Here is a 25,846-nt window from a genome sequence, read left to right as displayed (position 1 = left end):
CTCTGCTGGATCAGGCACAAGGCCCATCTAGTCCAGCATCCTGTTTCGCACAGTGGTCCACCAGATGCCTCTGGGGAGCCCACAGGCAAGAGGTATGTGCATGCCCTCTCTCCTGCTGTTGCTCCCCTGCAACTAGAACTGGAACTCCCCTTGCAACTGCAATTGAGAGCCATCGTGCCTCTGAGGCTGGAAATGGCCCACAGCCATAGGACTAGTAGCCACTAATAGACCTGTCCTCCATGAATCTGTCTAAACCTCTTTTAAAGTAATCCAAGCTGGTGGCCATCACCATATCCCATGGCAAGGAATTCCATAGATTAATTATGTGCTGTGTGAAAAAGTACTTGCTCTTATCGGTCCTGAATTCCCCAACCTTCAGTTTCATGGGGTGACCCCTGCTTCTAGTGTGGTGAGAGAGGGAGGCTGGGAGCCAGTGCGGCTGACGAAGCACTGGCACAATATGCTCAAAACATCCAGTCCTAGTTAATAATCTTGCAACCCTCTTTTGTAGCAGCTGCAGTTTCCGGGCCCTTTTCAAAGGCAGCCCCATGTACAAATGCATTGCGGTAATCTAAGCGAGGGGTTACCAGAGCGTGAGTCACTGTGGCCAAGCGATCTCTGTCCAGGTAAGGTCACAGCTGGCGTATCAGCTGAAGCCACAGAGGCCACGAGCCTCTAGTGACAGTGCTGGATCAATGAGCAACCCAAGCTGTGAACCTGGTCTTTCGGGGGGAGTGCAACCCCATCTACAACAGGCTGAACCTGTCTGATCTGGGCTGAACCAGTCTGATCTGGGCTGAGTCTCTACCCTCATTCAGTCTATTGCTGCACCCAGATACTGGTTAAGGATAGTCACTGCTTCACCTGTGTCGGATGAAAAAAGAGAGAGAGAGCTGAGCGTCATCTGCATATTGATGACACCTCAGGCTAAATCTCCGGATGACCTCTCCCGGCAGTTTCATGTAGATCAGTGGTTCTTAACCTTAGGCCCCCAGATGTTGTTGGACTACAACTCCCAGAATCCTTGACTATTGGCCAATGTGGCTGGGGATTCTGGGAGTTGTAGTCCAACAACATCTGGGGGCCCAAGGTTAAGAACCGCTGATGTAGATGTTAAACAGCACAGGGGAAAGAATGGAACCCTGCGGAGCCCCACAGCATAAATGCCAAGGGGTTGGGCAGTAATTCCTTAGCACCATCTTTTGGGAATGGGCCTCAAGGTAGGAGTGGAACCACATCCAAGCAGTGCCTCCTACACTCAACTCGGTCAGCCTGTCCAAAAGGATAACATGGTTAATGGTCTCAAAAGCTGCAGAGATCCAAGAGAATTAACAGGGTTGCACTCTCCCTGTCTCTCTCTCTTTCTGCACAGGTCATCCCACAGGGCGTTCAAAGCAGTTTCTGTTCCAAAGCCGGGCCTGAAGGGTGTCTGGAGCTGGTCAGCCACTACACTCTCAAAAACCTTGCCAAGGAAAGGAATATTAGCCACAGGTCTATAGTTGTTTACATCCTCTAGGTCCAGACTGGGTTTCTTTAGGAGCGGTCAAATAATAGCTTCCTTCAATGAAACTGGGACCACTCCCTCTCAATGAGGCATTTAGAACCTGCTGGACCCAGCTAAAAATTCCCTAGTCCGACTTGGTAGAAGGCAGCTTTCTATGTTCCTAAATTCATTGGCATCAGAATGGCTAATGCACAACCCTACTGGGGACAGGAACAGAGACCAAATGTGTATTTCTAGAGTTTAGCTTCTGGAGACTGTGGTCAGGGTGAGGGTTCCTATGTAATCCCATTAAATTCAACTGGAGCTTCACAACGTATTTCAGTGTGTTACAGCCTGCATGTTATTTCCTCCAGTGAATAACAGCAACAAGAGGTGTCGTATTAATAATTTGCAGTATTTTATTTATGTTCCAAAGTCCTTGTTCCACTCACAAGGCGTATATTTCAAGGTTAAGACAAAAGAAACTACCTTTTCTCCCAACTGCAGGAATGAAAGAAACTCTTACAACAAGATTAAAATATATATATACATTGAGCAAAGAAGAACCAAGAGGCTGACTTAGCAGGCCACCAAATGCCATCCTGGGCAAGGCTTCTCTCTCTCTCTAGCAGCTGTTGTAAGAGTGTAGGAGACACACACCTGGCCAGTGTAACCTACAGTGCTTGGACTGGGGACAGGCGCGACACTTAACACCTCACCTTGCTCCTCAAACTTGGGTCTCCAGGTGTTGGACAATAGCTCCCAAAATCTGGCCACTGTGGCTGGGGAATGATGGGAGACATATTCTGACCACATCTGCCAACCCAGCTTTGAGAACCCCTGCTTTAAGGAGTACAGGATCCTTCCCGGATGCAACTCTAAAAATCATACTCTGATGGGAAGGAGATTTTGTACTGGATGGTCAGAAGAAGTTAACAGTCCTATTGCACAGTTAACCATATCATGATGTCTAACACACCCAGGATTCTTTATCAGCCGTGTCCACATTGAAAGGATGGGAGTCAACACCTTGTGTCCTTCAACTTTTCTCCTCTCAGAAAATTCCAGGCCCATATCCTCATGTCTCCTTGTAATGCAATCTTGAAATTACAAAGGGTAATGTAGGAAGGAGAACCTGCAGTGATTCTCCCCTCCACCCATCTCTCATTTTTCTGCCTGTCTGTCCCAGACATCAGAAAACTTAATGCCACCGTATCTATGATGGGGAGTGGTTAGACATGTCTGCCAAGGTATTTTTAAGCCCAGCTCTACCTTCACTTGTGATATTCCCCCAATGTTAATACAATCACATTTGAGAAGGAAAGCAATTATCAGCAAAAGTCATAGGTCGGGTTATTTGCAATGCATCAGGCTGTGGGGTTGGACAGTGCATTTTTGAATGTGCCCACATGTACTAAAAACACCCTGCTATGCAGAAAACTAGCACATCAAGGGGAAAGATTCTTGCCTGGAATGCTAGGTGTCTATATGCTGGGAGATTTAAAAAACCAACCAACCATGGGATTGTATTTTTAAAAATTGAGCCTTCCTCCCCACTTGCTATAGAACTCTTGTTCAGGGTCTAGAGTCGCAGCTGCAGTATATCTACACCAGCTGCAGAATATCTACACCTTTATGCTGAGTGCACACAGTAATTAGTTTGGTTTGAAATATCGTAATAAACTGTTTGACTGTTGGGGTGAAGGCAGTTCTCCTTTCTTTTGCCTTTTGAGCTTGCTGGGGGCTTTGCTGGCACGCAATTTGGAAACAGGATCTCGACTTTTCCATTCAGCCAGTAGTTCCCTCTGCATCTCTGCAGGCAACTCAGAAAATGTCTTTGGATCAATATTAGGAGGAAGGACAAGTTCTGAATCATGTTTCCAACCTTCGTCAAGGAAGGCTTCTTTACTTGGTTGCATCTGGCTCTCTTGTATGCAGGCCTGGAGAAAAGACGGCCCAGATGAAGTTGGGGGTGAGCGTTTAAAATCCGCAGTTCCTGCACAGTCAGTGACTAATGCATTTCCAGCAGCATCAGGATAATTGGTTTGGGAAGTAAGACTTTTGGGGGTACAACTGTGCAATTGTGATGGCTTTTCATTGGAGGACGGAACGTCACAGAGTGCTGAAGAGCTAAGTTCTGGATGGGTGCTTTCAGAATGTAAAGGAGCAGGTTTCATTTGGTCTTGTGCCTTGTCCAAACATTCTTCCCTTGAGGAACATGACGTCCAACTCAAAGCAGTTGCTGCAGTGTTCCTGTCTGCCATCTGGCTAGAAATAATTTCCTCCTTAATGTCCCATGGAAGCTGATTAAACACATCATAGTCAATGCCAACTGGAAGCAAGTGAGGTGGGAATTCAGGAACTCCGGTCTGTTCTGGGAAGTCTGGAGTCAACAGCGATGTCTGTATAACTCCAGCGTTTCTCTCACCTGGAAAAATCTTACAAGTGTCCACCTGACCTTCTGGAGCTGCGGGTTCTGTGTTCACATCTTCCACTTTCTGCAGCACAAATAATACAAACCAAAATATTGAACTGATATTCTTGAATTTACTGAAATCTTTACTGACCCTTCAAAGCTGACACTTTTGATACAGCAGCACTTGAAGATTATCTTGTATAATCACACCAAGGCCTCTATACCTAGGGGAGGGGGGGCTCTCCCTCACTGAGAGTCCTCAAATACAGGCTGCACCACCATCTGCTGGGAATGCTCTAGCTCTGGATTAGCACTGAGGGGTTTGGGGGCTGGACTAGATGGCCCTCAGGACCCTGCTCTAATTCTATCTTGCAAATAAGTCTGCACAAATTACTGGCCCATAAAACTCTGCCTGCACCACCACGTATCCATGAGATTTGTTTTTATGCCATACACAAGAACCACCTCTCTTCTGGCTTACAAAAGCTTGCTTGCCTGGTCACCTGGATCATAGACTAGTTCACCACAGGCAACCAGGCAAGCAGCAAATCTTGAGCCGTCTCTAGCACATCCAACATCAACAGTGCTAACATGGAATCTACTGCAGGTTTCAGCAGGCAGGTTTTTTGTTTGTTTCATCTGGTTCAACTAATTGGAAGCAATTGTGAAAAGCAACTGTGATGATTGCACTACTTTAAGTGGTTTTGAAAGAGTAGATAATTTTGAGGAGAATATCTTTATCAGTGATGTTCAGCCATGAAGACTGAATGGAACTTCCATGTTCAGAGACAGTATACTTGTTCAGAGTATTCCATGTTCAGAGACAGCAAACAGGAGAGGGCATAACCTCCCTAAATGCCTGCCTGGAGTCAGTAATGAGCTGGATGAGGGATAACAAACTGAGACTGAATCCAGATAAGACAACAGCAAATGACAGCTCTCCATGCCGTTTGTGGACTTCTCAAAAGCACTAGGCTGGCTACTAGGAATATAGGGAGCTGCCTCATACCAAGTCAGACCATTGGTCCATCTAGTTCAGTATTGTCTACACTCTCCAAGGTTTCAGGCAGGAGTCTCTCCCAGCTTGACTTGGAGATTCTACCAGAGATTGAACCTGGGACCTTCTACGTGCAAAGCATGTGCTAAATCACCGAGTATGGCCCCATCCCCCAAATAATTGGCCTTGAATGATTTGGGACCAGAAACTGAACATCTGTCTGCTCCTATATCAGCCTGCCCATCCAAGGCCCTGTTCTCTGTCCCACTGTTGAGTGAAGTTAAGCAGGCAGGTACTGGGATAGGGCCTTTTGGGGGGTGATGCTGAGATGATGGAATAACCTTCTCACAGAGATCTGCTGGACCCCGTCTCTTTCTATTATTTGGCATCTTATAAAGTCTTTTTTCATTTCAGCAAGCTTTTGATTTAGGACTTTTAACTATCGGCTGCTATGTTAAGGGAGACTGGCTGCTTTATATGAGCACTGCTTCTTGTGGTCCCCCTCCCCACATTTTTTGTATTGTTTCATTGTTATTATGTTCTGATATTTGTAAGCTGCTAATACAGGAGAACCTCAATATTCACGGGGGTTCTGTTTCAGTCTGCAGCCGTGGATATGGAAACCGCGAATATTGAGTAATGGAATCCTATGGGATTGTGGGGGTTAGGTTCCAGGTTGGCTGAAAATCGGCCAAATATTTTTTTGGGGGGCTTCTTACCATGCTCTGCTGCTCCCTGAGTCATGCTGTGCCCCAAAATTGGCTGAAAATTGGCGTGTTTCTCTCTCTCTCTTTTTACAAAGATGGGAACCATTTTGTGGCTTCGTCAAAGAAAATGGTGGTCGGAAATGACTTCTGTGGTCATTTCCGGCCACCTCCAACCCAAAAATATGTAAGGTCGGCATGTCCCCCCGCGCACACACACATATGTATGCCAAGGTCGGGTGTCTTTTCCCCTGACTGTGGATACGCGAATCTGCGGATAATGAGGTCCACCTGTAATAAGAACAAAAATAATAGTAGCAATAAACGTAACTTCTGAACTTACGCAATCAAGTTTGCTTGAGCCTGATGAAGGGGATAACCGAGTTAAATAAAACCCAATAGACTGCTTGGTGGACAGAACAGGGGCCTTGAGGTTGGAGAAGCAGACGTTCAGAAGGGTAAGATGAAATGGAACATCCACATTTATCATCTTACGAAATAGTTTCATAAGGATAGCAACCAGCTGGGTCTTGATGTTGGCGTCACCTGAACGTGAATGTTTAAATTAAACGAGAGAAAGAAATACAGTGATACAAATTCCACAGTCCTAAGTAATTCTGGGCTCCACTCTCAACAGAGATCAGCTATACTGCATTGTGCTTACGGCAATGAAACCTCTTGACATTAACTGACTGAGTGGTGTGGTAGAACAGAATGTTTAGTTGCTCCAGGAACCAAGCGGATAATGGCTCAGCTTCTGTGAGAAAAGGGAAAGCTGTCAGTTTGGCTGGGATTAAAACCTCACATAGGGCAAGCTGAGGTCTCCATATGTAGAGAAGCATATGGGTAGCCTAGAAGGGAAGAGACTGAAGGAAGGGGACAGTATATGCAGTAACTAAAAAAAGGTAAGAAGCTTGAGAAAAGGGGCAAAAAAGGAGAACTGAAGCGTGAAGGAACTAATCAGAGAGCGGACTCTGAAGAAACTTCACAGTGCTTGATGTAAGGGGCGGCAAGGCAATAGCTGTGTGTAGGGAGAGAAGGTGGGATAGAAGGGTAATTAAACAAACACAAGGCCTATCCAGACATTATATTGTATGACTGTACAACTGTCTGCCTACATGTACATGCTTCTGTGTGAATGAATATACCTGCTTTCATGTTAAAAGTGAGCCTGGATACACACCCCTCAAATGCATGCTACAGATAGGAAGTGTACTGCTGTACTTGTGGTCAGTATGAATTATTGTACCTGCGTACAGACGTGTCCCTGTGTACACCATACACTCATTGTAACAGTGTTGAACATAACATGTGAATAGGGCTCTGGGGACCTGTGCCCCCACTGTATGTATTTCCAGTGCTAACACCTTTGGGCTGGCAGGGTTTCCTTGAGGAATGGACAAAGTTTGTTTGTTTGTTAATCTAATCTAATCTAATTAATTAATTAATTATAAATGTTAATTATATTTATATCCCACTCTTCCTCCAAGGAGCCCAGAGCAGTGTACTACATGCTTGAGTTTCTCCTCACAACAACCCTGTGAAGTAGGTTAGGCTGAGAGAGAAGTGACTGGCCCAGAGTCACCCAGCAAGTCTCATGGCTGAATGGGGATTTGAACTTGGGTCTCCCCGGTCCTAGTCCAGTACTCTAACCACTACACCACGCTGGCTCTTTACAAAGTTGCCCATTCTGTGAACTGTCAGCTGTATCAGTTCACAGGAGCAAAACAAAACTGGCCCCACAAGGAGTTACTACCTGTTCCGATCCTCTGGGCCACATGAGGCGGAATTGGGCATTGGCGGCTCTCCCGGCTAAACCATTTGTTGGCACAAGAAAACTGCCGAATGGCTAACCTTATGGTATAGGGCTTTCTTCCGTCCTTGTATAACCTGAAGAAAATGGAGAAGCAGAGGGAGAGACTGATGCAACCACCACTTTGCAAAGGTTTCAGTTTTGTCTCAAAAATTATACATCCTGGCTCAAGAAATATGCATTCTTTCCCAAACAGGAAAGCTAATAATGAATGCCTAGGTTATTTCAGCACTGCAGCACATTTAAAGTAGTTTGCCTGCTTTCATTCAGAAAATCTTGCACCCATCATCTAAAGGCCAGCCACTATGACTGCAGGAATGGGAGAGGCCAAGGCTGACCGGGGATGGCTTGCCTATGGCCAGTTCTCCATATGAAGCAGAATAGAGCAGTAGGCAGGACGCTACCACTTCAGGTGGGGAATCACATTTTGAGAGGCTGCTCCATGTGGGGGGAAGTGGGCGGGGGAGTACTTGCAACAAGAAAATTAGCACATCAGGGAGCAGGTTGGACTAGATGTGGTAGGTTTTATTGTTTTTGTTCACTTGCAAGGAGTCTCTTTCATGGGAAAGAGTTTTTAAAGAATGACACTCCACCTGCAGCCTCAAGTGGTCCAGTCCATCATACTGCCTCTTTCTGCCACACGGGTCCCAAGCCTCACACCACCCAGCAAGTTCACAGTTGAGGTGACATCGGAACCTGGGACCTCCTGGTTCACAGTTCGTGTTTTTAGCTATTATGCCACACCAGCTTTGAGCAATACAAAACTGCCACAGGCCTTATCCATCAGGCTGGCCATCTACACGCTGAATGAGCAAGACAGACTGGAAGGTGGGGGGGAACTCAAAGGAAGCAACAGATGGCATAAGAAGTTGAAGCAGGAGCTTCAACACAGGACAGAGCAGCCCCAACTCTCCCAAGCCTTAAGGGAGGAGTACAGGTGAACCAGCATCCCTTTCTAGGTTTATCACCCTGCAAAATGCACATCTGGAAAAGAAACAAGAAGTTCTGGTAAGAACTAATCTGCCGACGTTCCTTTCATTATAATCTTAATTGATCATTACCATCTTCACAAGTTAGCCCAGTTGTGCCTCAAACCTTCATGTGTCCGCCATCTTGAATTGGGGTGGATAATATCATCATAAACGATGCCATTGGGGTGTCTCTATATGTCACGACAACTGTATCCAATTTGGTCCAAATTGGTCCAGGCATTGCGAAGTTTAGCGACACAAACACACACTTTCTCACAGAGAGTGCGCTGGGTGATCTCATAAATACTTTCTACTTATGAAAGTAATACAAGTACCTTTCTTAAGGAAAGTAGGCTAAAAAGCTTCACAGCACTTCTACAAACAACTACAATAATAGTTGGCTAGACCAATGGTGCTAAGAAACATGTAGATACATGAACTACTGCAGCACAGTCTAAAATGAGCAACTCCAGGTTCACCAGTTGATTCACAGCAACCCTTGTCACTCCAGCTGTTGTTGAACTACAACTCCCATCATCCCCAACCAGCTGTGACTGGGGATGGTGGGAGTTGTAGTTCAGCAACATCTGGAGTGCCAAAGGCTGCCTACTCCTGCTGTAGCGTATGCCCAAGCATATCTGTTCTGATATTGTACTCATCTGAAAACTTGTCATAACAGTAGCTGAGAGAGGCACCTGTCTAGAAGATTCGTAAGCAGCTCTTCAACTTTCTTTTTCACTTCTGCTTCAGTACAGCATTTTTTAAAGGAGTCTTCATCGCTAAGAGACTGGAAAATGTTTTATTTTAGTTTCCAAACACTATTATCATTGTGAATGAGACAACTAAATTCAAAACTTATGAAGGAGAATGAAGCTACAATTTTCCCACACACCTGCTCTCTTTTCTTGTTCAGAGCTCAGATTCTGTACACTAGGAAATAATCTTTGAAATATTGGGGAACATCCATAGCAGCAAGGGCACAACTGCGCCAGCCATTTTTCCTGCCCCCTCCGCCTCCCAAAAAGCATTCCTGGCGGTTGATTTACTTTGTGCCTCTAGCAATTCCAGCCACTGGCAAGCAAAGCCCCATCCTGCGTTTTGTCTCTTGGTCCCACCAAAGTAGATGGAATGTTGGTAACTAGCCAGAGATAGAGAACTGTCTCTTATCTTGGGTGGCTGCATTTTCATATTTACCTGGGGCGGCCCTGAAGGAGTGACTGGAGAGTCGTCTTCTCCACAGCTGAGTTTCTGGACACGCTGTGCAGCCAAAACTCCCAGCTCTTTCTCTAGTATTGCAGCTGAACACATCTGGAGATCATGAACTGTGGCAATGCCCAGCATCACAAGGCGCTTTGCTGTTTTACAGCCAATACCTGTGCAAAAAAAAAAAAGGCAATTGTTACACAAGCATACAACTCCGGAGGTCTTGAACTGGGGATCCTGACAACAAAGCTCAGATGCCTTCCTCCCTGCACCATCACAGAAACTCCCAGCAGTTATCAACCTGTACTTTGCTGCACTGCAGCGCCACCCATATAATGGCCAGAGCTGGTATTGCAACTCTTCAGCCCAGGTAATCTAACCCAGTAAAACACTTTCCCCAGGCTTGGTTCCTCAGCCTGTTTAACATCAGCCTAATTTCCAATATCCGTTATGCACACACACTGGCTCAGGTCAGATGATGATGGTATTTATATAATGATAATGACAATATTTATGACAATATTAATTATCATAATATTATCATAATAACTAATATAATAATATTAATATTTATTAATATTTAGATGATAATATTTATATATCACTTTTCAACAAAAAGTTCAAAAAGCTTTTGACATAGCAAAAAGGATGAGGAGAATAACAACATGGCTCCTGAAAGGGCTCACAATCTGACACACACAACACCAGCCGCAGTTACTGGGAGGGGCTAGGTTGACTATTATTGTTATTATTAAGAATGGCCCACACAAGCTGCACAGCAGTGCTGGGGTTCCTGATGGGCTGAGGCTGCTGCACACATAGAAGCCAGAGCTGAAGTTGTTGTGCCTGCATTTGCACAGAGGGACTTGCGCTGTTTCCAATGTAAGTATTTTATTTTACTTTTTACATTTATAAACCGCTCTTCCTCCAAGCAGTGCAGTGCAGTGTACATGGTTACGTTTATCCTCACAACAACGCTGTGAGGCCCAGAGTCACCCAGTGAGTTTCATGGCTGAATGGGGATTTGAACTTGGGTCTTCCCTATCCTAGTCCAACACTCTAACCACTGCACCCCAAGGACTTCATGTCTACTCTTAGCTTGATGAATCAAGGGAATCAAGGACATCCAGCTGGTCTTACATCTCTTGCACACCCACGACTCCACTGTCAATGAGACAAAAAAAAAAGGCACCTCTCCCCGACCCAGACACTCCAACATCTTGGGGCATGGTTCAACACAACCAAAGCAACCATCTCCCTCACTCTTCTCCTGCAGAAGTCTTCAACAGACCTTATCTTACTCTCTTGGGGCAATGATTGCCAGCCTCAAATTGGGCCTATGGGCAGGGGTGAAGAAGTGTTGGTTCATTTTACCAGCCAGACAACGTATTTTACTTGTCAAGCTATGTTGGTACATTGCTCATCAAGACTTTTTTCACTCATCAGGCGTCATTTTTCACTCAGCAGAGACTAGCAGACTAGTGGATTTCTGAAGCCCTGCCTATGGTACCCCTGGCCACTCCAGTGGCTTCTCCTCCCCTTTCAGGACCAGATCATGGCAAATGCGCTGTTTTAAGTAGCTGCACCATTGTGCTATTGCCCAACACTGCCAGGATGGGCTTCCCCATGTGCAGCAATGCCAGCCAACTGGACACATCAGCATGCCTTGCCTGTCATGAGCATCAATATTTATATATCACTTTCCAGCAAAAGTTCACCCAGTGGCTTATGCAACATGAGGAACGGAAAAAACATGAGGAACGGAAAAATAAAGAGAAAATAAAAAGAAGAAAATGATTCCTAGTCCCAGAGAGACTCACAGTCTGAAAAGAAATACAATGGAGACACCAACTGCCACGGGAGAACAGGGGCATTAGATTTCTTCCCCCCTCTGTTCTCCCACAGAGACACGTGCACACAGAACTGGGGTGAAGGAATCCCCCTCTTTTCATACCAGGCACTTTGCTTATGTGGGCAAGGCTGAGCATCAGGTCCTGCCGGCTCTCGGGCAAAAGAACAGTTTGCTGATTTGGTTTAAAGGTCCCGGACACCAACTTAGAGAGTAGTTTACTAGAAGACACTCCTGCACATCCCGTAAGGCCCAGCCTGTTGTGCATGGCTTCTCTCATCTCTGCTGCAATCTGAGATCCGGCAGCTAATCTTATGTGTGTTGGATCGTGTACGTTGACGGCTGCAAAGCAAACACAGAGTTATGAAGAGCTGTATTTCACCTCCAATTACCACAAAATGCATTTCACATGGGGGGGGAGCAATCCTGCTTTAGAATACAGTCAGTGAGAAGCAGAAATGAGTTCATTTTAAAAGTGAAGCTGGGTACAGGCTCCTCAAATGTATGGTACAGACAGGAAGAGTACTGCTGTACCCGAGTTCAACATAATGTGTGAATAGCTGTACTTGTGTCCAAATCTGTACCTGTGTACACCATTACACGAGTGTTCAATATAATGTCTGATTAGGGCTAGAACATGCCCTAAAACTGAGTTCATTAACAGAATACATGCTTTGCATGAGAAGATCCCAAGTTCAATCCCTGGTGTTTCCAGTTTATATCCCTGGAGGCAAACACCACCCAAGGACCCAACACTGGAAAACCCTGCATTAAACTAATTGACTGGGGCTTGTTACTCTGCTTGTTTCAGGTTCAAGCTATTTGCTGAAATATCTGATACCAATTGATCCAATACCCAGAAGAAGAAAAAAGAACACTTACTCTGATTGTTATATACATGGCCAGAGAATGAGATTTTTGCAATAGTGTCTCTTTCCCACTGTTCCAATCTCAGTTCAACCATTTCAGTGATGTCCACAAAGTTTTCATCAAATCCAAGCCTTTCTACCAGTGGAGAAAATTCTTCCAACAATGCTGTAGATAGAAATGAAACACATGTATTGAGTTAATGTAGTAATTTGGGTTGAGCTAATGAGCAAACACCAAAGATCTGGTGAAGAGAGCACAGCAGAGATTATACTTCTTGAGAGTTCTCCGGAGGACTAATCTCTCAAGTAATCTATTGTTGGTTTTTTATCGCTGTGCTATAGAGAGTGTGTTGACTTATGGGATCTGTGTGTGGTTTGGGAGTTGTACAGCCAGAGAAAGAACACTGCTGTCCAAGGTTGTTAAGACTGCAGAGAAAATAATTGGGTGTACTCTTCCTACCTTAGATCAAATCTATGCCATTAGGTGTTATAATAAAGCTGTAGAGATAGCGCAGGATCCCACGCACCCTGGAAATGATCTCTTTCAGCTTCTGCCTTCGAGAAGGAGGTATAGGGTCTTAAAGACCAGGACCAGCCGCTTGAGAAGTAGCTTCTACCCAAAAGCGGTCTCAGCTTTGAACGCAGCAAAACACAGCTTCTGAGGGGGTTTTTGTATTTAGTTTTTAGAGTTTTTTAGTGGGTTGATGGGAGGGGGGCGTATGGGTATATGTTTAGATTATTCTTGTTAGGTCCTGTAGTAGTGGTTGTAGATTCTTTTCAATCTCGTTGTTCTGCACAGGACAATGACAATAAAGATCTATCTATCTATCTATCTATCTATCTAATTTGTGGTGGGGGTGGCGGGGGGGGATGCAGTTTAAAATGTTCAAGATCTTCATGAGGAGGACATCCAAAGTTTTCAGGGGCTGCACTGTGGCCACAGCTAGACAGCTTTCCCAAATGCAAAAAAATAACTCCCACACTGTGTCAACACCCTTGCTTTCTTTTCTTCCTTCAAGTTCTGTTGCAACTTTGTTCCCATGTATTGCAACTGTGTTTGCACAGCAAAACACCCTGGTGGGTTGTGCCCATCAAATCCACTGCTTCCTCTTGACCAGGCCCTCTCAAGAGGTCCAGGCCACTTCCAACTTTTGAGGCCCGTAGCCATAATAAAAATAAAAAATGTCAAGATGTAAGAACAAAACATAGTAACAAAAAAACTCACCCGAACCCCAGTTTGAACTTGAGAGGGTAAACAGAGGTATAACCTGTATTTAAACTCTTATCTTTTATGGCATCGTCTTAACTTAATAGTTTCCTTCTATTTGGGTATCAGCTGCGGTGGCACAGTGGGGAAGCAGCTTGCCTAGGGAGCAAGAGGCTGTTAGTTCGAATCCCCGCCCATGTGCTTCCCAGACTGTGCCTAGTAAATATATATTTGTAATCACCTATATTGGGCAGCAGCCACCTAATGGCGCAGTGAGGAAATGACTTGATTTAGCAAGCCAGAGGTTGCCGGTTCGAAATGCTTGTTGGTATGTCTCACAGGCTATGGGAAACACCTATATCGGGCAGCAGTGATATAGGAAGATGCTGAAAGGCATCATCTCATACTGCACTGGAGATGGCAATGGTCAACCCCTCCTGTATTCTACCAGAGACAAACACAGGGCTCTATGGTCGCCAGGAGTCAACGCCAACTCGACGGCACACTTTACTTTATATCGGGCAGTAGCAATAAAGGAAGGTGCTGGAGGCGGATGTTCACTTCAGTGAGAATGGCAAAGGTATCATCTCATTAATTATTTAATAATAATAATAATAATAATAATAATAATAATAATTTGATTTCTATACCGCCCTTCCTAAAATGGCTCAGTGTGGTTTACACAGAGAAATAATAAATAAATAAGATGGATCACTGTCCCCAAAGGGCTCACAATCTCATACTGCACAGGAGGAGGCAATGGTAAACGCCTCCTGTATTCTACCAGGAAAACCACATGACTCTGTGGTCACCAGGAGTCAACAATGAATCAACGGCATGATCTTTCTTTTCCTTTATTTGGGTAAATATGGTACTGGTGGGTGGAGGGCGTTGTTGCGAGGCACACAATAATAAATGGCAAGCATGGGAACTGTAACAATACATTTTGTACACAGTAAAGTGTTAGACAAGCATACGCATTGGGGCAGCAATTCTTTTGGTCAAAAGCCACTGTTCTCTGAGCCTCCAGCTTCAGAGGCAGTACATCTTCGACTACCAGCTGCAAGGGAGCAATGGCAGGAGGCGCAGTCTGCCTTCGTCTCCTGCTTGTGGGCTTCCCAGAGGTGTCTCGTGGGCCCCAGTGGGGAAGAGGATGCTGGACTAGACAGCAGGGCTCTTTTAACGGCTACATGTTTTTTTTATTTAATTATTTCAATCACTTTATTTATGTGTTTAATTTATTTTATATACCTCCTGACTCCAAAGGCTCTAGGCGGTTCACAAAAACAAGCACAAGAAAAACAAAATAAAACCAATGGTTAAAAACAGCAATTTAAAAATTTAAAACATTCAGAGAGTACTAAAAGCCTGACGGGGGGCAGCGGGGGAGGTGTCTTAAGGGCTCTTTTGAAGGCTGGCTGTTTATTACTGTCTGATGTGCTCCTTTGCATGACAGCCCCGTTAGGCAAGTCATTTCAATCAGGAAGCCATTCTGAGAGGCCAGGAGACCTTGCGGAGGCTATGATGAGGGCGGGATTTGAACCCAGGGCTTAGACGTCAACCCTATATTTGCATCTCCCGATCTCCTTTGTAAGCTCTATTGAAATGAATGGGAGCAGTGCAGGAAACCTGGATCCCAACAGGCTGTACGAAGGCTAAGTTTCAAAACTTGTTTAGCGGAGAGAATGATCTGTTGCTTTAGAATCTATCTGTTTCTAGGACAAGGCTGCATAACTTCAGCTCTCCAGCTGCTTTGGAACTACAACTCCCATCATGCCAAGCCACAGTGGCCAATAGCCAGGTATGATGGAGTTGTAGGCCAACATCTGCAGGAGGGAAAAGGATGTGCAGCCCTGTTCTGCAAGATGATCACACATCAGAATGAAAGGGAAACCTGTTGGGTTCCATGGGCACTGTGACTCCAGTTCTGTGTGGCTTCCTGTGCTGCAACAAAGAAGGGAGGAAGGAGAAAGACACAAGCTCCATTCACACATTATGTTCAACTCTCATACAACAAGTGTACAGTGTACACAGGCCCAGATCTCTACAGAGGAGCAGTTATTTACGTGTTATGTTAAACGCAGCTACAGCAGTACACTTCCTATTAGGGATGTGCGGACCGTTCCGGCGGTCCGGTCCGGGGTCGAACCAAACCACCACCCCCGGTTCCATTGGACCGGAACCGGACCACCGGGTCCAGTCCGCTAATTTTTATTTTTAAATTTAAGTGAATGTAAACTACCTTTAGCCCCTTCAGGGGGCTTGCTGAGGCCACGCGGGGGGTCCGTGTGAGTTCGCTCTCCCCCTGCTGGCTGACCTTATCAGGCCGTGGCCTTGCAGAGGGCACTGGTGCATGCGCAGTGGCCACCAAAATGGCGGCCGCGCGCTCATATGGAGGCCTGAAAGGGTTGAAAACGATGAATTCCCGGGCCACGGCGGTGATAAGGACGGCCGGCGGGGGGAGAGGGAACCCACACAGACCCCCGCATAGCCTCAGCAAGACCCCCGAAGGGGCTAAAGGTAGTTTACATTCACTTAATTTTTAAAAAATAATAATTTGCGGACTGGTCTGGGGGGGTTCGATGGGGGGCCGGACCGAACTGGCCTGGTTAGGTTCGAGGCCCAGTCTGGCCTCGAACCAAACCGGGCCAGCCGGTTCCATGCACACCCCTATTTCCCAGTTGTCCAATGCTTTTGAGGGCCTGTACCCAGGTTCACTTTTAACATGCACAGTCATTTACACAAACACATGTACAAGTGCACAGACAACTGGACACTCATACAACATAATGTCAGAATGGGACTACACTGTTGTACGGGGGTACAGACGTCTGTACACTCATACATGTTTTTGTGTGAATGACTGTGTCTGCGTTCATGTTAAAAGTGAACCTGGGTACAGGCCCTCAAAAGCATAGGACAAATAGGAAGTGTACTGCTGTAGCTGCGTTCAACATAACGTATGAATAAGTGTACCTGTATACAGATCTAGATAGACCTGCATACACTGTACATTCGTTGAGCAAGTGTTCAACATGTCTGAATGGGACCAAGTTATTTTCATATCTGGTGCTTATGTGTTTCACCCTTTTTCCTTTTCTATGTCAAAAATTCTGGTAAGGGTACTCAACTCACCTGTAACATGACAGGCAGAGCCTTCCCCTTATTGGCTCTGACACAGGGATTGATAATAAATGAGAGGGTCATACATGTTCCAGGCAGGAAAGTTTACAAAACAAGAGTATAGGCAATAACTCCACAAAAGTGGATTTGAGGGGAGGGATGCTTCCTCTGGCACAAAACACACACCTTCAGGACAGACGACGATTTATTCAAGTCATCCTCAGAACAGCCCTGTTGATAGTCTCATGAGTGGGAAAGCCAGGTTGAGAAAGGACATCTCAGGAATGTAGGAAGCTGCCTTATACTGAGTCAGACCATGGGTCCATTATTGTCTACAGCAGGGATTCTCAACGTTGGGTCCCCAGATATTATTGGACTTCAACTCCCATAATCCCCAACTAAAGGCCACTGGGGTTGGGGATTATGGGAGTTGAAGTCCAATAACATCTGGGGACCAAACGTTGAGAATCCCTGGTCTACAATGCCAGGCCTGCTCAATTTAGGCCCCTCCAGATGTTTTTGGACTACAACTCCCATAATCCCCAGCCACAGAGGCCAATAGCCAGGGATTATGGGAGTTGTAGGCCAACATCGGCAGGAGGGCTGAAGTTGAGCAGCCCTGGTCTACACTGACCGGCAGTGAAGCTCCAAAGTTCGGGCAGGGATCTTCCTCAGCCCTACCTGGAGACGCCAGGGACTGATCCTGGGACATTCTGCAAACAAAACAGATGCTTTGCCACTTAGCTATGGTCCCACCTTGTCAAAGACGGCCCAGAGACTCTATCATGGAGGTGAGACTTACACTCAGGGCTGAACCCTTGGGACAGAGAGAGATATAAACCTAAATAAATCAGACAGTATGAGACCTTCCCATTCCACTCCTATTAAAGAGCAATACCTGTAATCTTGTAAGACATTTCTCTATATTTGGTCAGATCCTCGCCATTAACCAACACCAATTCTGCGCATTTTTCTTTCGCTTCTTTCACAGACATGAGTTTCCTGACCCCAAGGTTCCTGGCTTCATAGTTGCAGGTGACTACCAGGTATTTCTGCTGAACACCTGAACAAGATAAATGTGCAGTTGAAAGAGCAATTCATCTGGAATCTCCAGCATTCTAACATATTAGTAAGTTCCACAGTATTTACTGCTGCAAAGAATACTGGCATTCCTAGAATTTCAGATCCACCCCCACCCTCCACCCACCCCGTGTGGTTTCAAGACCGTAGCTGCATTTTATGGTCTGCTGCAGAGACAGGAAAGAAAAGGGGAGCTCTCTCCTAATCCGGCCCCAGCCGTGTTTCAAACACACCAGTGTCTGTACTATTAGAAGGGGATAAATAGGGGAAACCTAACACTTAATGAAATCAAATTACTTATCATTGGTTTGCACAGGAGTAGAGTCAGAGATAATTACTCAGTGGGGAAAAAGAGAATACAGGCATACCCATAAATATAGTACATACAGGAGCCCTATCAGGACAGGGTTTGTACAGACAATAACACTGTAGCTCATGCAGGAAGTAAGTGAATAAATAAGAGTTTATTTCAGCTCACAGACCGAAGGAAAGAAGGAAGGGGTTGCTCCAAGAGTTTGCCCATCATGAGGCTGATGGAGGATGTCACAATATGCTTCTGGTACCTCCCTTTATCGTGTGTGTGGAACATCTACTTGTGCTCCAAATACCACCACCGAAGTCATGATGGGCACACTCTTGGCATGACCCCTTCTCTCTCATGTGTGCCAGGATGGAATCGTCTATACTATTAATTGGCTAATATGCCAGATACGTCAATTTCTGGAGACAAATAGGGGTGTGCACGGAACCGCGGAGCTGCAGTCTGGCACTGGCATGGGGGGGTCCTTTAAGGGCAGGGAAGGGTTTACTTACCCCTCCCGCCGCTTTCCCCCCTCCAGCGCACGTATTCTCTTTAGTAATCGGGGCGGCAGGATACCTCCCTGCCGCCCCTTCCCCTGCTTGACTGCAAAAGGCTGCAAAAAGAATCGCAATTGATAAAGACACATTAAAATTTTAAAAATTAGATTTCAGTTAAAAGCTTGGGAATATAGGTACGTCTTCAGGGTCCTCCTAAAAACAAACAGAGAAGGGTATGCTCTTATTTCAGCAGGGAGCGTGTTCCAAAGCCATGGGGCAGCCACAGAGAAGGTCTAGGCGGCAACCATAACCGCCGATTAAGATCTCCAGATGATCTTAATTGGCGGCAGGGTTCATGACAGAGAAGGCACTTTCTTAAGTACCCTGGGCCTAAGCCGTTAAGGGTGTGCGCATTAAGGGTGTGCCTTTTGCGTGTGCGCATGTCGCACGCGTGCTTCACGTCTCTGTGATGTGAGCGCGCGGCCACACACACACATCGCGGAGACGTGACGTGCGCGCGTGACGTGCGCATGCACAAAAGGTTTTTTGCAGCCTTTTGCAGTCAAATGGGGGAAGGGGGTGGCAGGGAGGTATCCTGTCGCCCCAATTACTAAAGAGAATACGCACGCTGGAGGGGGGAAAGCAGCGGGAGGGGTAAGTAAACACTCCCCCGCCTTTAAAGGAGTCCCCACCCCAATCCCTCTGAACCCCGAACTGCCCATGTCCGGACCGGTCCGGAGGCCAGTAGAATGGCCTCCGGACCAGTCCAGGCACATCACTAGAGACAAATAACCTTAAAATGGTGGTACATATTTTTATTTATTTTATTTATTTATTACATTTGTACACTGCCCCAAACTTTTGTCTCTGGTAACCTCTAGGCTTGACTACTGTAATGCACTCCATGTGGGGCTGCCTTTGTACGTAATTCGGAAACTACAATTGGTTCAGAATGCAACAGCCAGACCAGTCTCTGGGTTTACCCAAAGGGACCAGATAACACCGATTCTAAAAGAACTGCACAGGCTGCCGATATGTTTCCAAACAAAAGACAAAGTGCTGGTTATAACCTATAAGGCCCTTAACGGCTTAGGCCCAGGGTACTTAAGAAAGTACCCAAAGGGACCAGATAACACCGATTCTAAAAGAACTGCACAGGCTGCCGATATGTTTCCAAACAAAAGACAAAGTGCTGGTTATAACCTATAAGGCCCTTAACGGCTTAGGCCCAGGGTACTTAAGAAAGTGCCTTCTCTGTCATGAACCCTGCCGCCAATTAAGATCATCTGGAGATCTTAATCGGCGGTTATGGTTGCCGCCTAGACCTTCTCTGTGGCTGCCCCATGGCTTTGGAACACGCTCCCTGCTGAAATAAGAGCATACCCTTCTCTGTTTGTTTTTAGGAGGACCCTGAAGACGTACCTATATTCCCAAGCTTTTAACTGAAATCTAATTTTTAAAATTTTAATGTGTCTTTATCAATTGCGATTTTTATCTGTTTTATGAATTTTAAATGTTTTATATATTTTATATTATATTTTAATCTGTACACTGCCTAGAGATTTCTATATTAGGCAGTATAGAAATTCAATAAATAAAATAAATTATAAATAAAATATACTGGCCCACATTATGTTTATATACCTACCATGTCTGTACACGTCTGTGTCTGTGTGAATGACTGTACATATGTTCATTTAAGGTAAACCTGGGGACAGGCTTCCTCATATGCAGAATACAAACAGGAAGTATACTGCTGTACATGCATTTAACATAACGTGCAAATAATTGTGCATGAGTAGAGCTCTGCAGCTGTGTTCACTGCACATGGGCTATATGTGCATCAAACATAATGTGTGAATGGAGCTAGAACACAGGTGCCCAACCTGTGGTCCTCCAGATGCTGAACTACAATTCCCATCACCCCCAGCCACATGGGGGTGGAAGACCACAGGTTGGGAACCCCTGGACTAGAACTTAAGAGCCTTTGGAGTCAGGTGGCATATAAATTAGAGCCTTTGGAGTCAGGCGGCATATACATTAGAGCCCTTGGAACCAGGAGGCATATAAATTAGAGCCTTTGGAGCCAGGCAGCATACACATTAATTAAACTAATTAATTTATTTATTAAGAAAAACAAAACAAAATGAAGCACAATTACCTAAAGGCTTGCTCCTCAATTCAGGATTGCAGATCATTTCCACCTGTGCATAAAAACAGTCCAGGTCGAGGTGCACAATGATTCGGTGCCGTGTGCTTCCTGTTGACCCCACTCTGCCATGACATGCTGCAAAGGAAAGTCAGCTTTCAGAAGGCTCATTCTTCATATTACTGTCTTTTGCCACACTGAAGCATATTAAGATGATCTCTGATGGAACTACTGCTGGAACCATGCTACCAGCCCTGTCCCTGTCCCATGACCAGTGTGCTGACTTACAGATGTTTAGCAGGGGAAGATTTTCCTAGCATGGAGATAAGGATTGGGTGTGTGTGTGGGGGTGTGTGGATCCTTGCCCCCACCCACTAAGTAAAGGGCCTTGCTAAGTAACATGAATTGTCCCCTTTGCTAAGCAGGGTCAGCCCTGGTTACATTTGAATGGGAGACTAGAAGTGTGAGCACTGTAAGATACGATGGGGCTGCTCTGGGAAGAGCACTTGCCTGCTTGCATGCAGAAGGTCCCAAGTTCCCTCCCTGGCATCTCCAAAACAGGGCTGAGAGAGACTCCTGCCTGTAACCTTAGAGAAGCCGCTGCCCGTCTGTGTAGACAATACTGAGCTAGATGGACCACTGGTCTGACTCGGTATATGGCAGCTGCCTACGTTTCTATGTAAATTACTATATTAGGCTTCTAAGGCAGGGGCTCTCAAACTTGGATCCCTAAATGTTATTGGACTACAACTCCCATCATCCCCAGGCAAAGTGGTGGCTGGGGGTGATGGGAGTTGTAGTACAACAACATCTGGGGACCCAAGTTTGAAAACCCCTGTCTTAAGGTTACAGGAGCAGAAAAGTCAGAATAAGGGGACATCCTGAGACATAAACATGTGATTGGAGAGCAGAATTTATAGCCTGACATTCAGTACTAGCACCAGGATAAACTACTGTGGGGACAAGGGATTAAGTGCATTTCTGGAAGGTAAATTATACTGTATCCCACATTAGATTTCTGAAAGAGAAATCTAGTTTCTCATTCACCCTCCCATCAAATCCTGCATTCTTTGAAATCAATCCTATTGATTTTGATGGGGTTGAAATTTCTCTATTCCCACCCGAACTGTAAAATAAGTAAGCTCATGGGGAACTGCTCTTTATACTAATTGATGATAAGGGAAAGTAGGTCAAGCATGTAAATGACTTTCCTTCAAGAAATGACAGGGGTCTGGGGGTGGGGGGACACCTGACACAGAGCCCCACCACCACCCGCGGCATTGCCTGTGCTGCTATTCTAACTCAAGCTGGTAGGAGGAGAGCTGGTCTTATGGTAGCAAGCATGACTTGTCCCACTAGCTAAGCAGGGTCTGTCCTGGTTGCATCTGAATGGGAGACTAGAAGTGTGAGCACTGCAAGATATTCCCCTCAGGGGATGAAGCCGCCACTCTGGGAAGAGCAGAAGGTTCCAAGTTCCCTCCCTGGCTTCTCCAAGATAGGGCTGAGAGAGATTCCTGCCTGCAGCCTTGAAGAAGCTGCTGCCAGTCTGTGAAGACAATACTGAGCTAGATAGACCAATGCTCTGACTCAGTGTGGTGGCTTCTTATGTTTCTGTGTAAGCCAAACCTTGCACAGCTCTTTGATTGCCAGTGAATAGTTAATGCCCTACTGTTCACAATGGAAAGGGACCATGCAATTGATTTGAATTTAAAAACTGATTTTTCCAAAACACATGGTTTTGGAAAATGCTAAGCAAAAAGAGAGGGAGGGAAATGCTATGTTCATTTAAATATTCTTTTTAGAAAAAGAAAAAAGAAAAAGAAAAAAACCAAGAGCTTTCAGCTGAATTAGTAACACAGGGTGAGTAGACCCCAAACAGTACCTAATACACTTTTTTAGGAACATAGGAACATTTTAACACCGATAGCATGCATGTGCATTTTCTTCTGTCTAGTACAAAATCATCCCAGGCTCCTCATGCCTAACAGGCGCTAAGAGGGGTGGGGTGTGGGGGAGAACAACCCCCATTTCTGGAGTCCTGCCTTCCGGAGTCAGGTAGGGCAGGCGCATGGTTCCAGGAAAAGAGAGACTTCCCAGTTAGGTGGGACCCTCCTTCCTTCACCAGCCAAGACAAAGGAGCAGATTAAAATCCCCCCCTTCCCAGAGGATCCTCACTGATTCACACTGGACTTGTAGGGTGAGGCATGACAGCCCAAGCCCCATTTAACTTTGATTTGTACAGACGTTGCTTCTTTGTTTGGAAGAATGCTATTTGTTCAGAGTGCTTTTAAGGGGAAGGGATAGGGGATTTGTACTCCGCCTAGAGATTTACATATCAGGCGGTATAAAAATATGATAGATAGATAGAGTTAGCAGCTCAACAGAAGTATTGCTGGATATTAATCTTGTATTGCTGGATATTAATCTGGATATTAATCAAGTATTGCTGGATACTGACCTACATATTTCATAATATCAAACCATTAAATCTCCAGGATCAAGTTCCATTAAAGCTCCAGGATAATCACTCCTGGAGAGTGATGCCAATTCCTCGGTCCCGGTTCTCAACCCTGGGTCCCCTGATGCTGTTAGATCACAAGTCACATCAGCCCCAGCCATAATGAGCTTTGGGGCAGGGATGATGGGAGTTGTAGCCCAACTGGATCTGGGGGGCACAGCCAAGGTTGAGGCCCTCTGGCTCTAGTCTAAGCCAGTCTTCCTGGGCCGGTGGCAACCCTCTCTCTTGTCACACAGACCCCTCTTCTAACGTCACATCGGGATCTAGGGCCCCCACCCAAAGATCTCTGCGCTCAGCAAAAGGCTGCCTGCAGAGGCCTGCGAGCAAGCAAACATCTCTCCGTGGAAAGGCTGCCTGAGGATGGCGTCAGAGAGCGGGCCAGAAGGAAGCACCCAGGGTGGTCCCCAAGTCTGAGAAACACCATTTTATAGTTTTGTTGCAAAAGAGATCTCCCTGGTTTCTGGACTCTGATGCCTGGGCAAGGGGTAAAATTTCCCAGCCCCCACCATCCTGCCCCTTAGCCTTATTCCACCCCAGCCAAGTCCTCAATCCACGCTATTTACATGGGGCTGTGCCCGGAGCAAGAGAACCCGGCCGAGGGCGACCATCACCGCCGCCGGGCGGCTCCGGCAGAAGCCAATCCGGTTCAGCCGCCTCCTCTTCTCCGGAGTCCTCCATTTCGCGCAGCGTCTCTGCGCGCCAGCCGCAAACCGGCACCGCCTCGTTCAGAGCAGCCAGTGCCCGGAATGGCTGGCCAGCCGCGAGGCGGAGCCACCAGAGAGGATTCCTGCCGGATTCGGTTCTCCCCGCGCCGACGACAGCTCTCGGGGGCCGGAGTGCCTTCGAGATGGGCTAATCCGGGTCAGGGACAGCGCAAGCGCTTGGGTTGCCTTTCCGTGCGCGCTGCCTGTTCCTGGGGATCCCGTGAAGGCTGCAAAAGTCTACGCACGCTGAGCTGCGGGAAAGTCACGGAACTCAGCGGGACTGAACTTCGGAATAAAACATCCGTAAAATAGGCTGCATAGTAATAATAATAGTAACAGTAGTCGTAATAAATAATATTAAATATTAAACTTTATTTGTTAGCCGCCGCATAACAAGCTTTTTCTCGGCTTCCTAAATGTTGGGGTTTTTAATATTGGCTCTATTTTAAAATTCAAAACCCGATTTCGGGGTTTTTAATCACTGTAATTGTTTAATTATTGTTTTAAAATGTTTTTAAATTGTTAATTGTTATGTTTTTTTTAATTTGTTTTAGCTCTTTACTATTTTAGTGGTTTGTTTTAATTGGAAACCGCCCTGAGCCATTTTGGAAGGGCGCTATACAAATCAAATCAAATCAAAAATAAATAAATAAATAACAAATTGTTCTCTGCGCGGTTCACATTACACAGGATCAAAACATCAAATAAAAACACATATCGCACTGAATTACAACAGACCAAAATGGGGACAAAATACAATACAAACCAATTTTTTAAAAATTAAAATCAGTCTTAAAAATCAAATTTAAAAACCAAAATTTAAAAGGCCTGAGTCATGTGAACAAAAAGGTCTTTACCAAATAAAGTAAAAGTGTGCCGTCGGTGTCAACTCCTGGCGGACCACAGAGCCCCGGGGTTGTCTTTGGTAGACTACAGGAGGGCTTTGCCATTGCCATCTCCCACGCAGTATGAGAGGATGCCTGTCAGCATCTTCCTATATCGCTGCTGCCCGATATAGGTGTTTCCCATAGCCTGGGAAACATACCAGCGGGGATAATGGTGCAACAGGAAATGCCTTGACTTTACCAAGGGAGGTGCCCAGGGGCGCACCAAGGTAATCTGTGCTACCCAGCCACATTGCCCCCCCCAGCATGTGAGCCCCCCCAAAAGCTCCTTTGGGGGTGGCCCGCCCTGCCAAACCTCCACTGTTTTGTTTTTTAAAACTCTTATTGCAGCCGAGGGGTGGCTGTGGGGGAGAGCGGCGCAGTCCTTCTCCCTTCTCTGCCCCCTCCCCTCGGTGGCGGCTAGGACCAGGAGTGACGCTTGGCCTGAGCTCGCACTTGCTTAAAGACGCTGGCCTGAACGGACGGGCCGAGTGTCACTCCTGGTCCCAGCTGCCACCGGTGGGGGGGGGGAGAAGGGAGAAGGACTACTCTCCTCCCCCGCCCCCCGCAGCCACCCCTTGGCCACGGTCAGAGTTTTAAAAAACAAAATAGCTGAGGTTTGGCTGGGTGGGCGCGGGGTAGCTGGAGGGCCCCGGCCATTTGGAGCCCTCGCCCCAGACCTTGGAGGACCAGACCGGGTCCCCAAGATCCGGGGCTTGGTGTGCCTCTGGATGTGCCTAAAAGCAATTTGGAAGATGGATCGCTGAGCACCTCCCTTGATAAATGAAGACCTCCCCAGCCCCTTTAAAGCCGAGGAGAGCTGGTCCATACCTGCTCCTCCTTCGATTGCCGCCATAGCCGTAATCCCGGCTAGTGTCCCCTGTCACAGGGCTTCCCAGATGTTGTTGGCTACAACTCCCATAAAACACGAGCTACAATGCCGCCGCACATGCGCAAATGCCCTCTGCGAGGCCGTAGGCCATGCCAGGCCTTATAGAGGGCATTTGTGCATCTGCGGTGGCAGCCAAAATGGTGGCCACTCGCTTTTACGGAGGCTCGAAAGGGCCCAAAAGTTGAC

At 46.3% G+C, this 25,846-nt stretch overlaps 1 protein-coding gene across 2 annotated transcripts; it reads right to left on the bottom strand.

The window, feature by feature from the left end:
- Nucleotides 1-1,879: 1,879 nt before the first annotated feature.
- On the bottom strand, nucleotides 1,880-24,077 carry POLI (DNA polymerase iota). 2 transcript variants are annotated; one of them, XM_053300671.1, is made up of 10 exons: nucleotides 23,744-24,072; nucleotides 20,675-20,800; nucleotides 17,534-17,698; nucleotides 12,319-12,471; nucleotides 11,542-11,778; nucleotides 9,579-9,757; nucleotides 9,080-9,171; nucleotides 7,357-7,490; nucleotides 5,944-6,146; nucleotides 1,880-3,981 (listed from the first exon to the last, which is right to left on the bottom strand). In XM_053300671.1, the coding sequence occupies exons 1-10, from the start codon at nucleotides 23,856-23,858 to the stop codon at nucleotides 3,139-3,141; spliced, it is 2,247 nt and encodes a 748-aa protein (XP_053156646.1). In that variant the 5' UTR covers nucleotides 23,859-24,072; the 3' UTR covers nucleotides 1,880-3,138. The 2 variants fall into 2 exon arrangements, 1 of the variants encoding a protein (XP_053156646.1); XR_008317279.1 differs by lacking the exon at nucleotides 5,944-6,146 and adding an exon at nucleotides 5,616-5,891 and having other exon boundaries at nucleotides 3,847-3,981; nucleotides 23,744-24,077.
- Between the last annotated feature and the right edge of the window lie 1,769 nt (nucleotides 24,078-25,846).

This window comes from Hemicordylus capensis, chromosome 2 (genome assembly GCF_027244095.1).
Source record: "Hemicordylus capensis ecotype Gifberg chromosome 2, rHemCap1.1.pri, whole genome shotgun sequence".
Lineage (NCBI taxonomy): Eukaryota > Metazoa > Chordata > Lepidosauria > Squamata > Cordylidae > Hemicordylus > Hemicordylus capensis.
The sequence above is the reverse complement of the archived record's forward strand: the minus strand, read 5'-3'. Positions and strand labels throughout refer to the sequence as shown.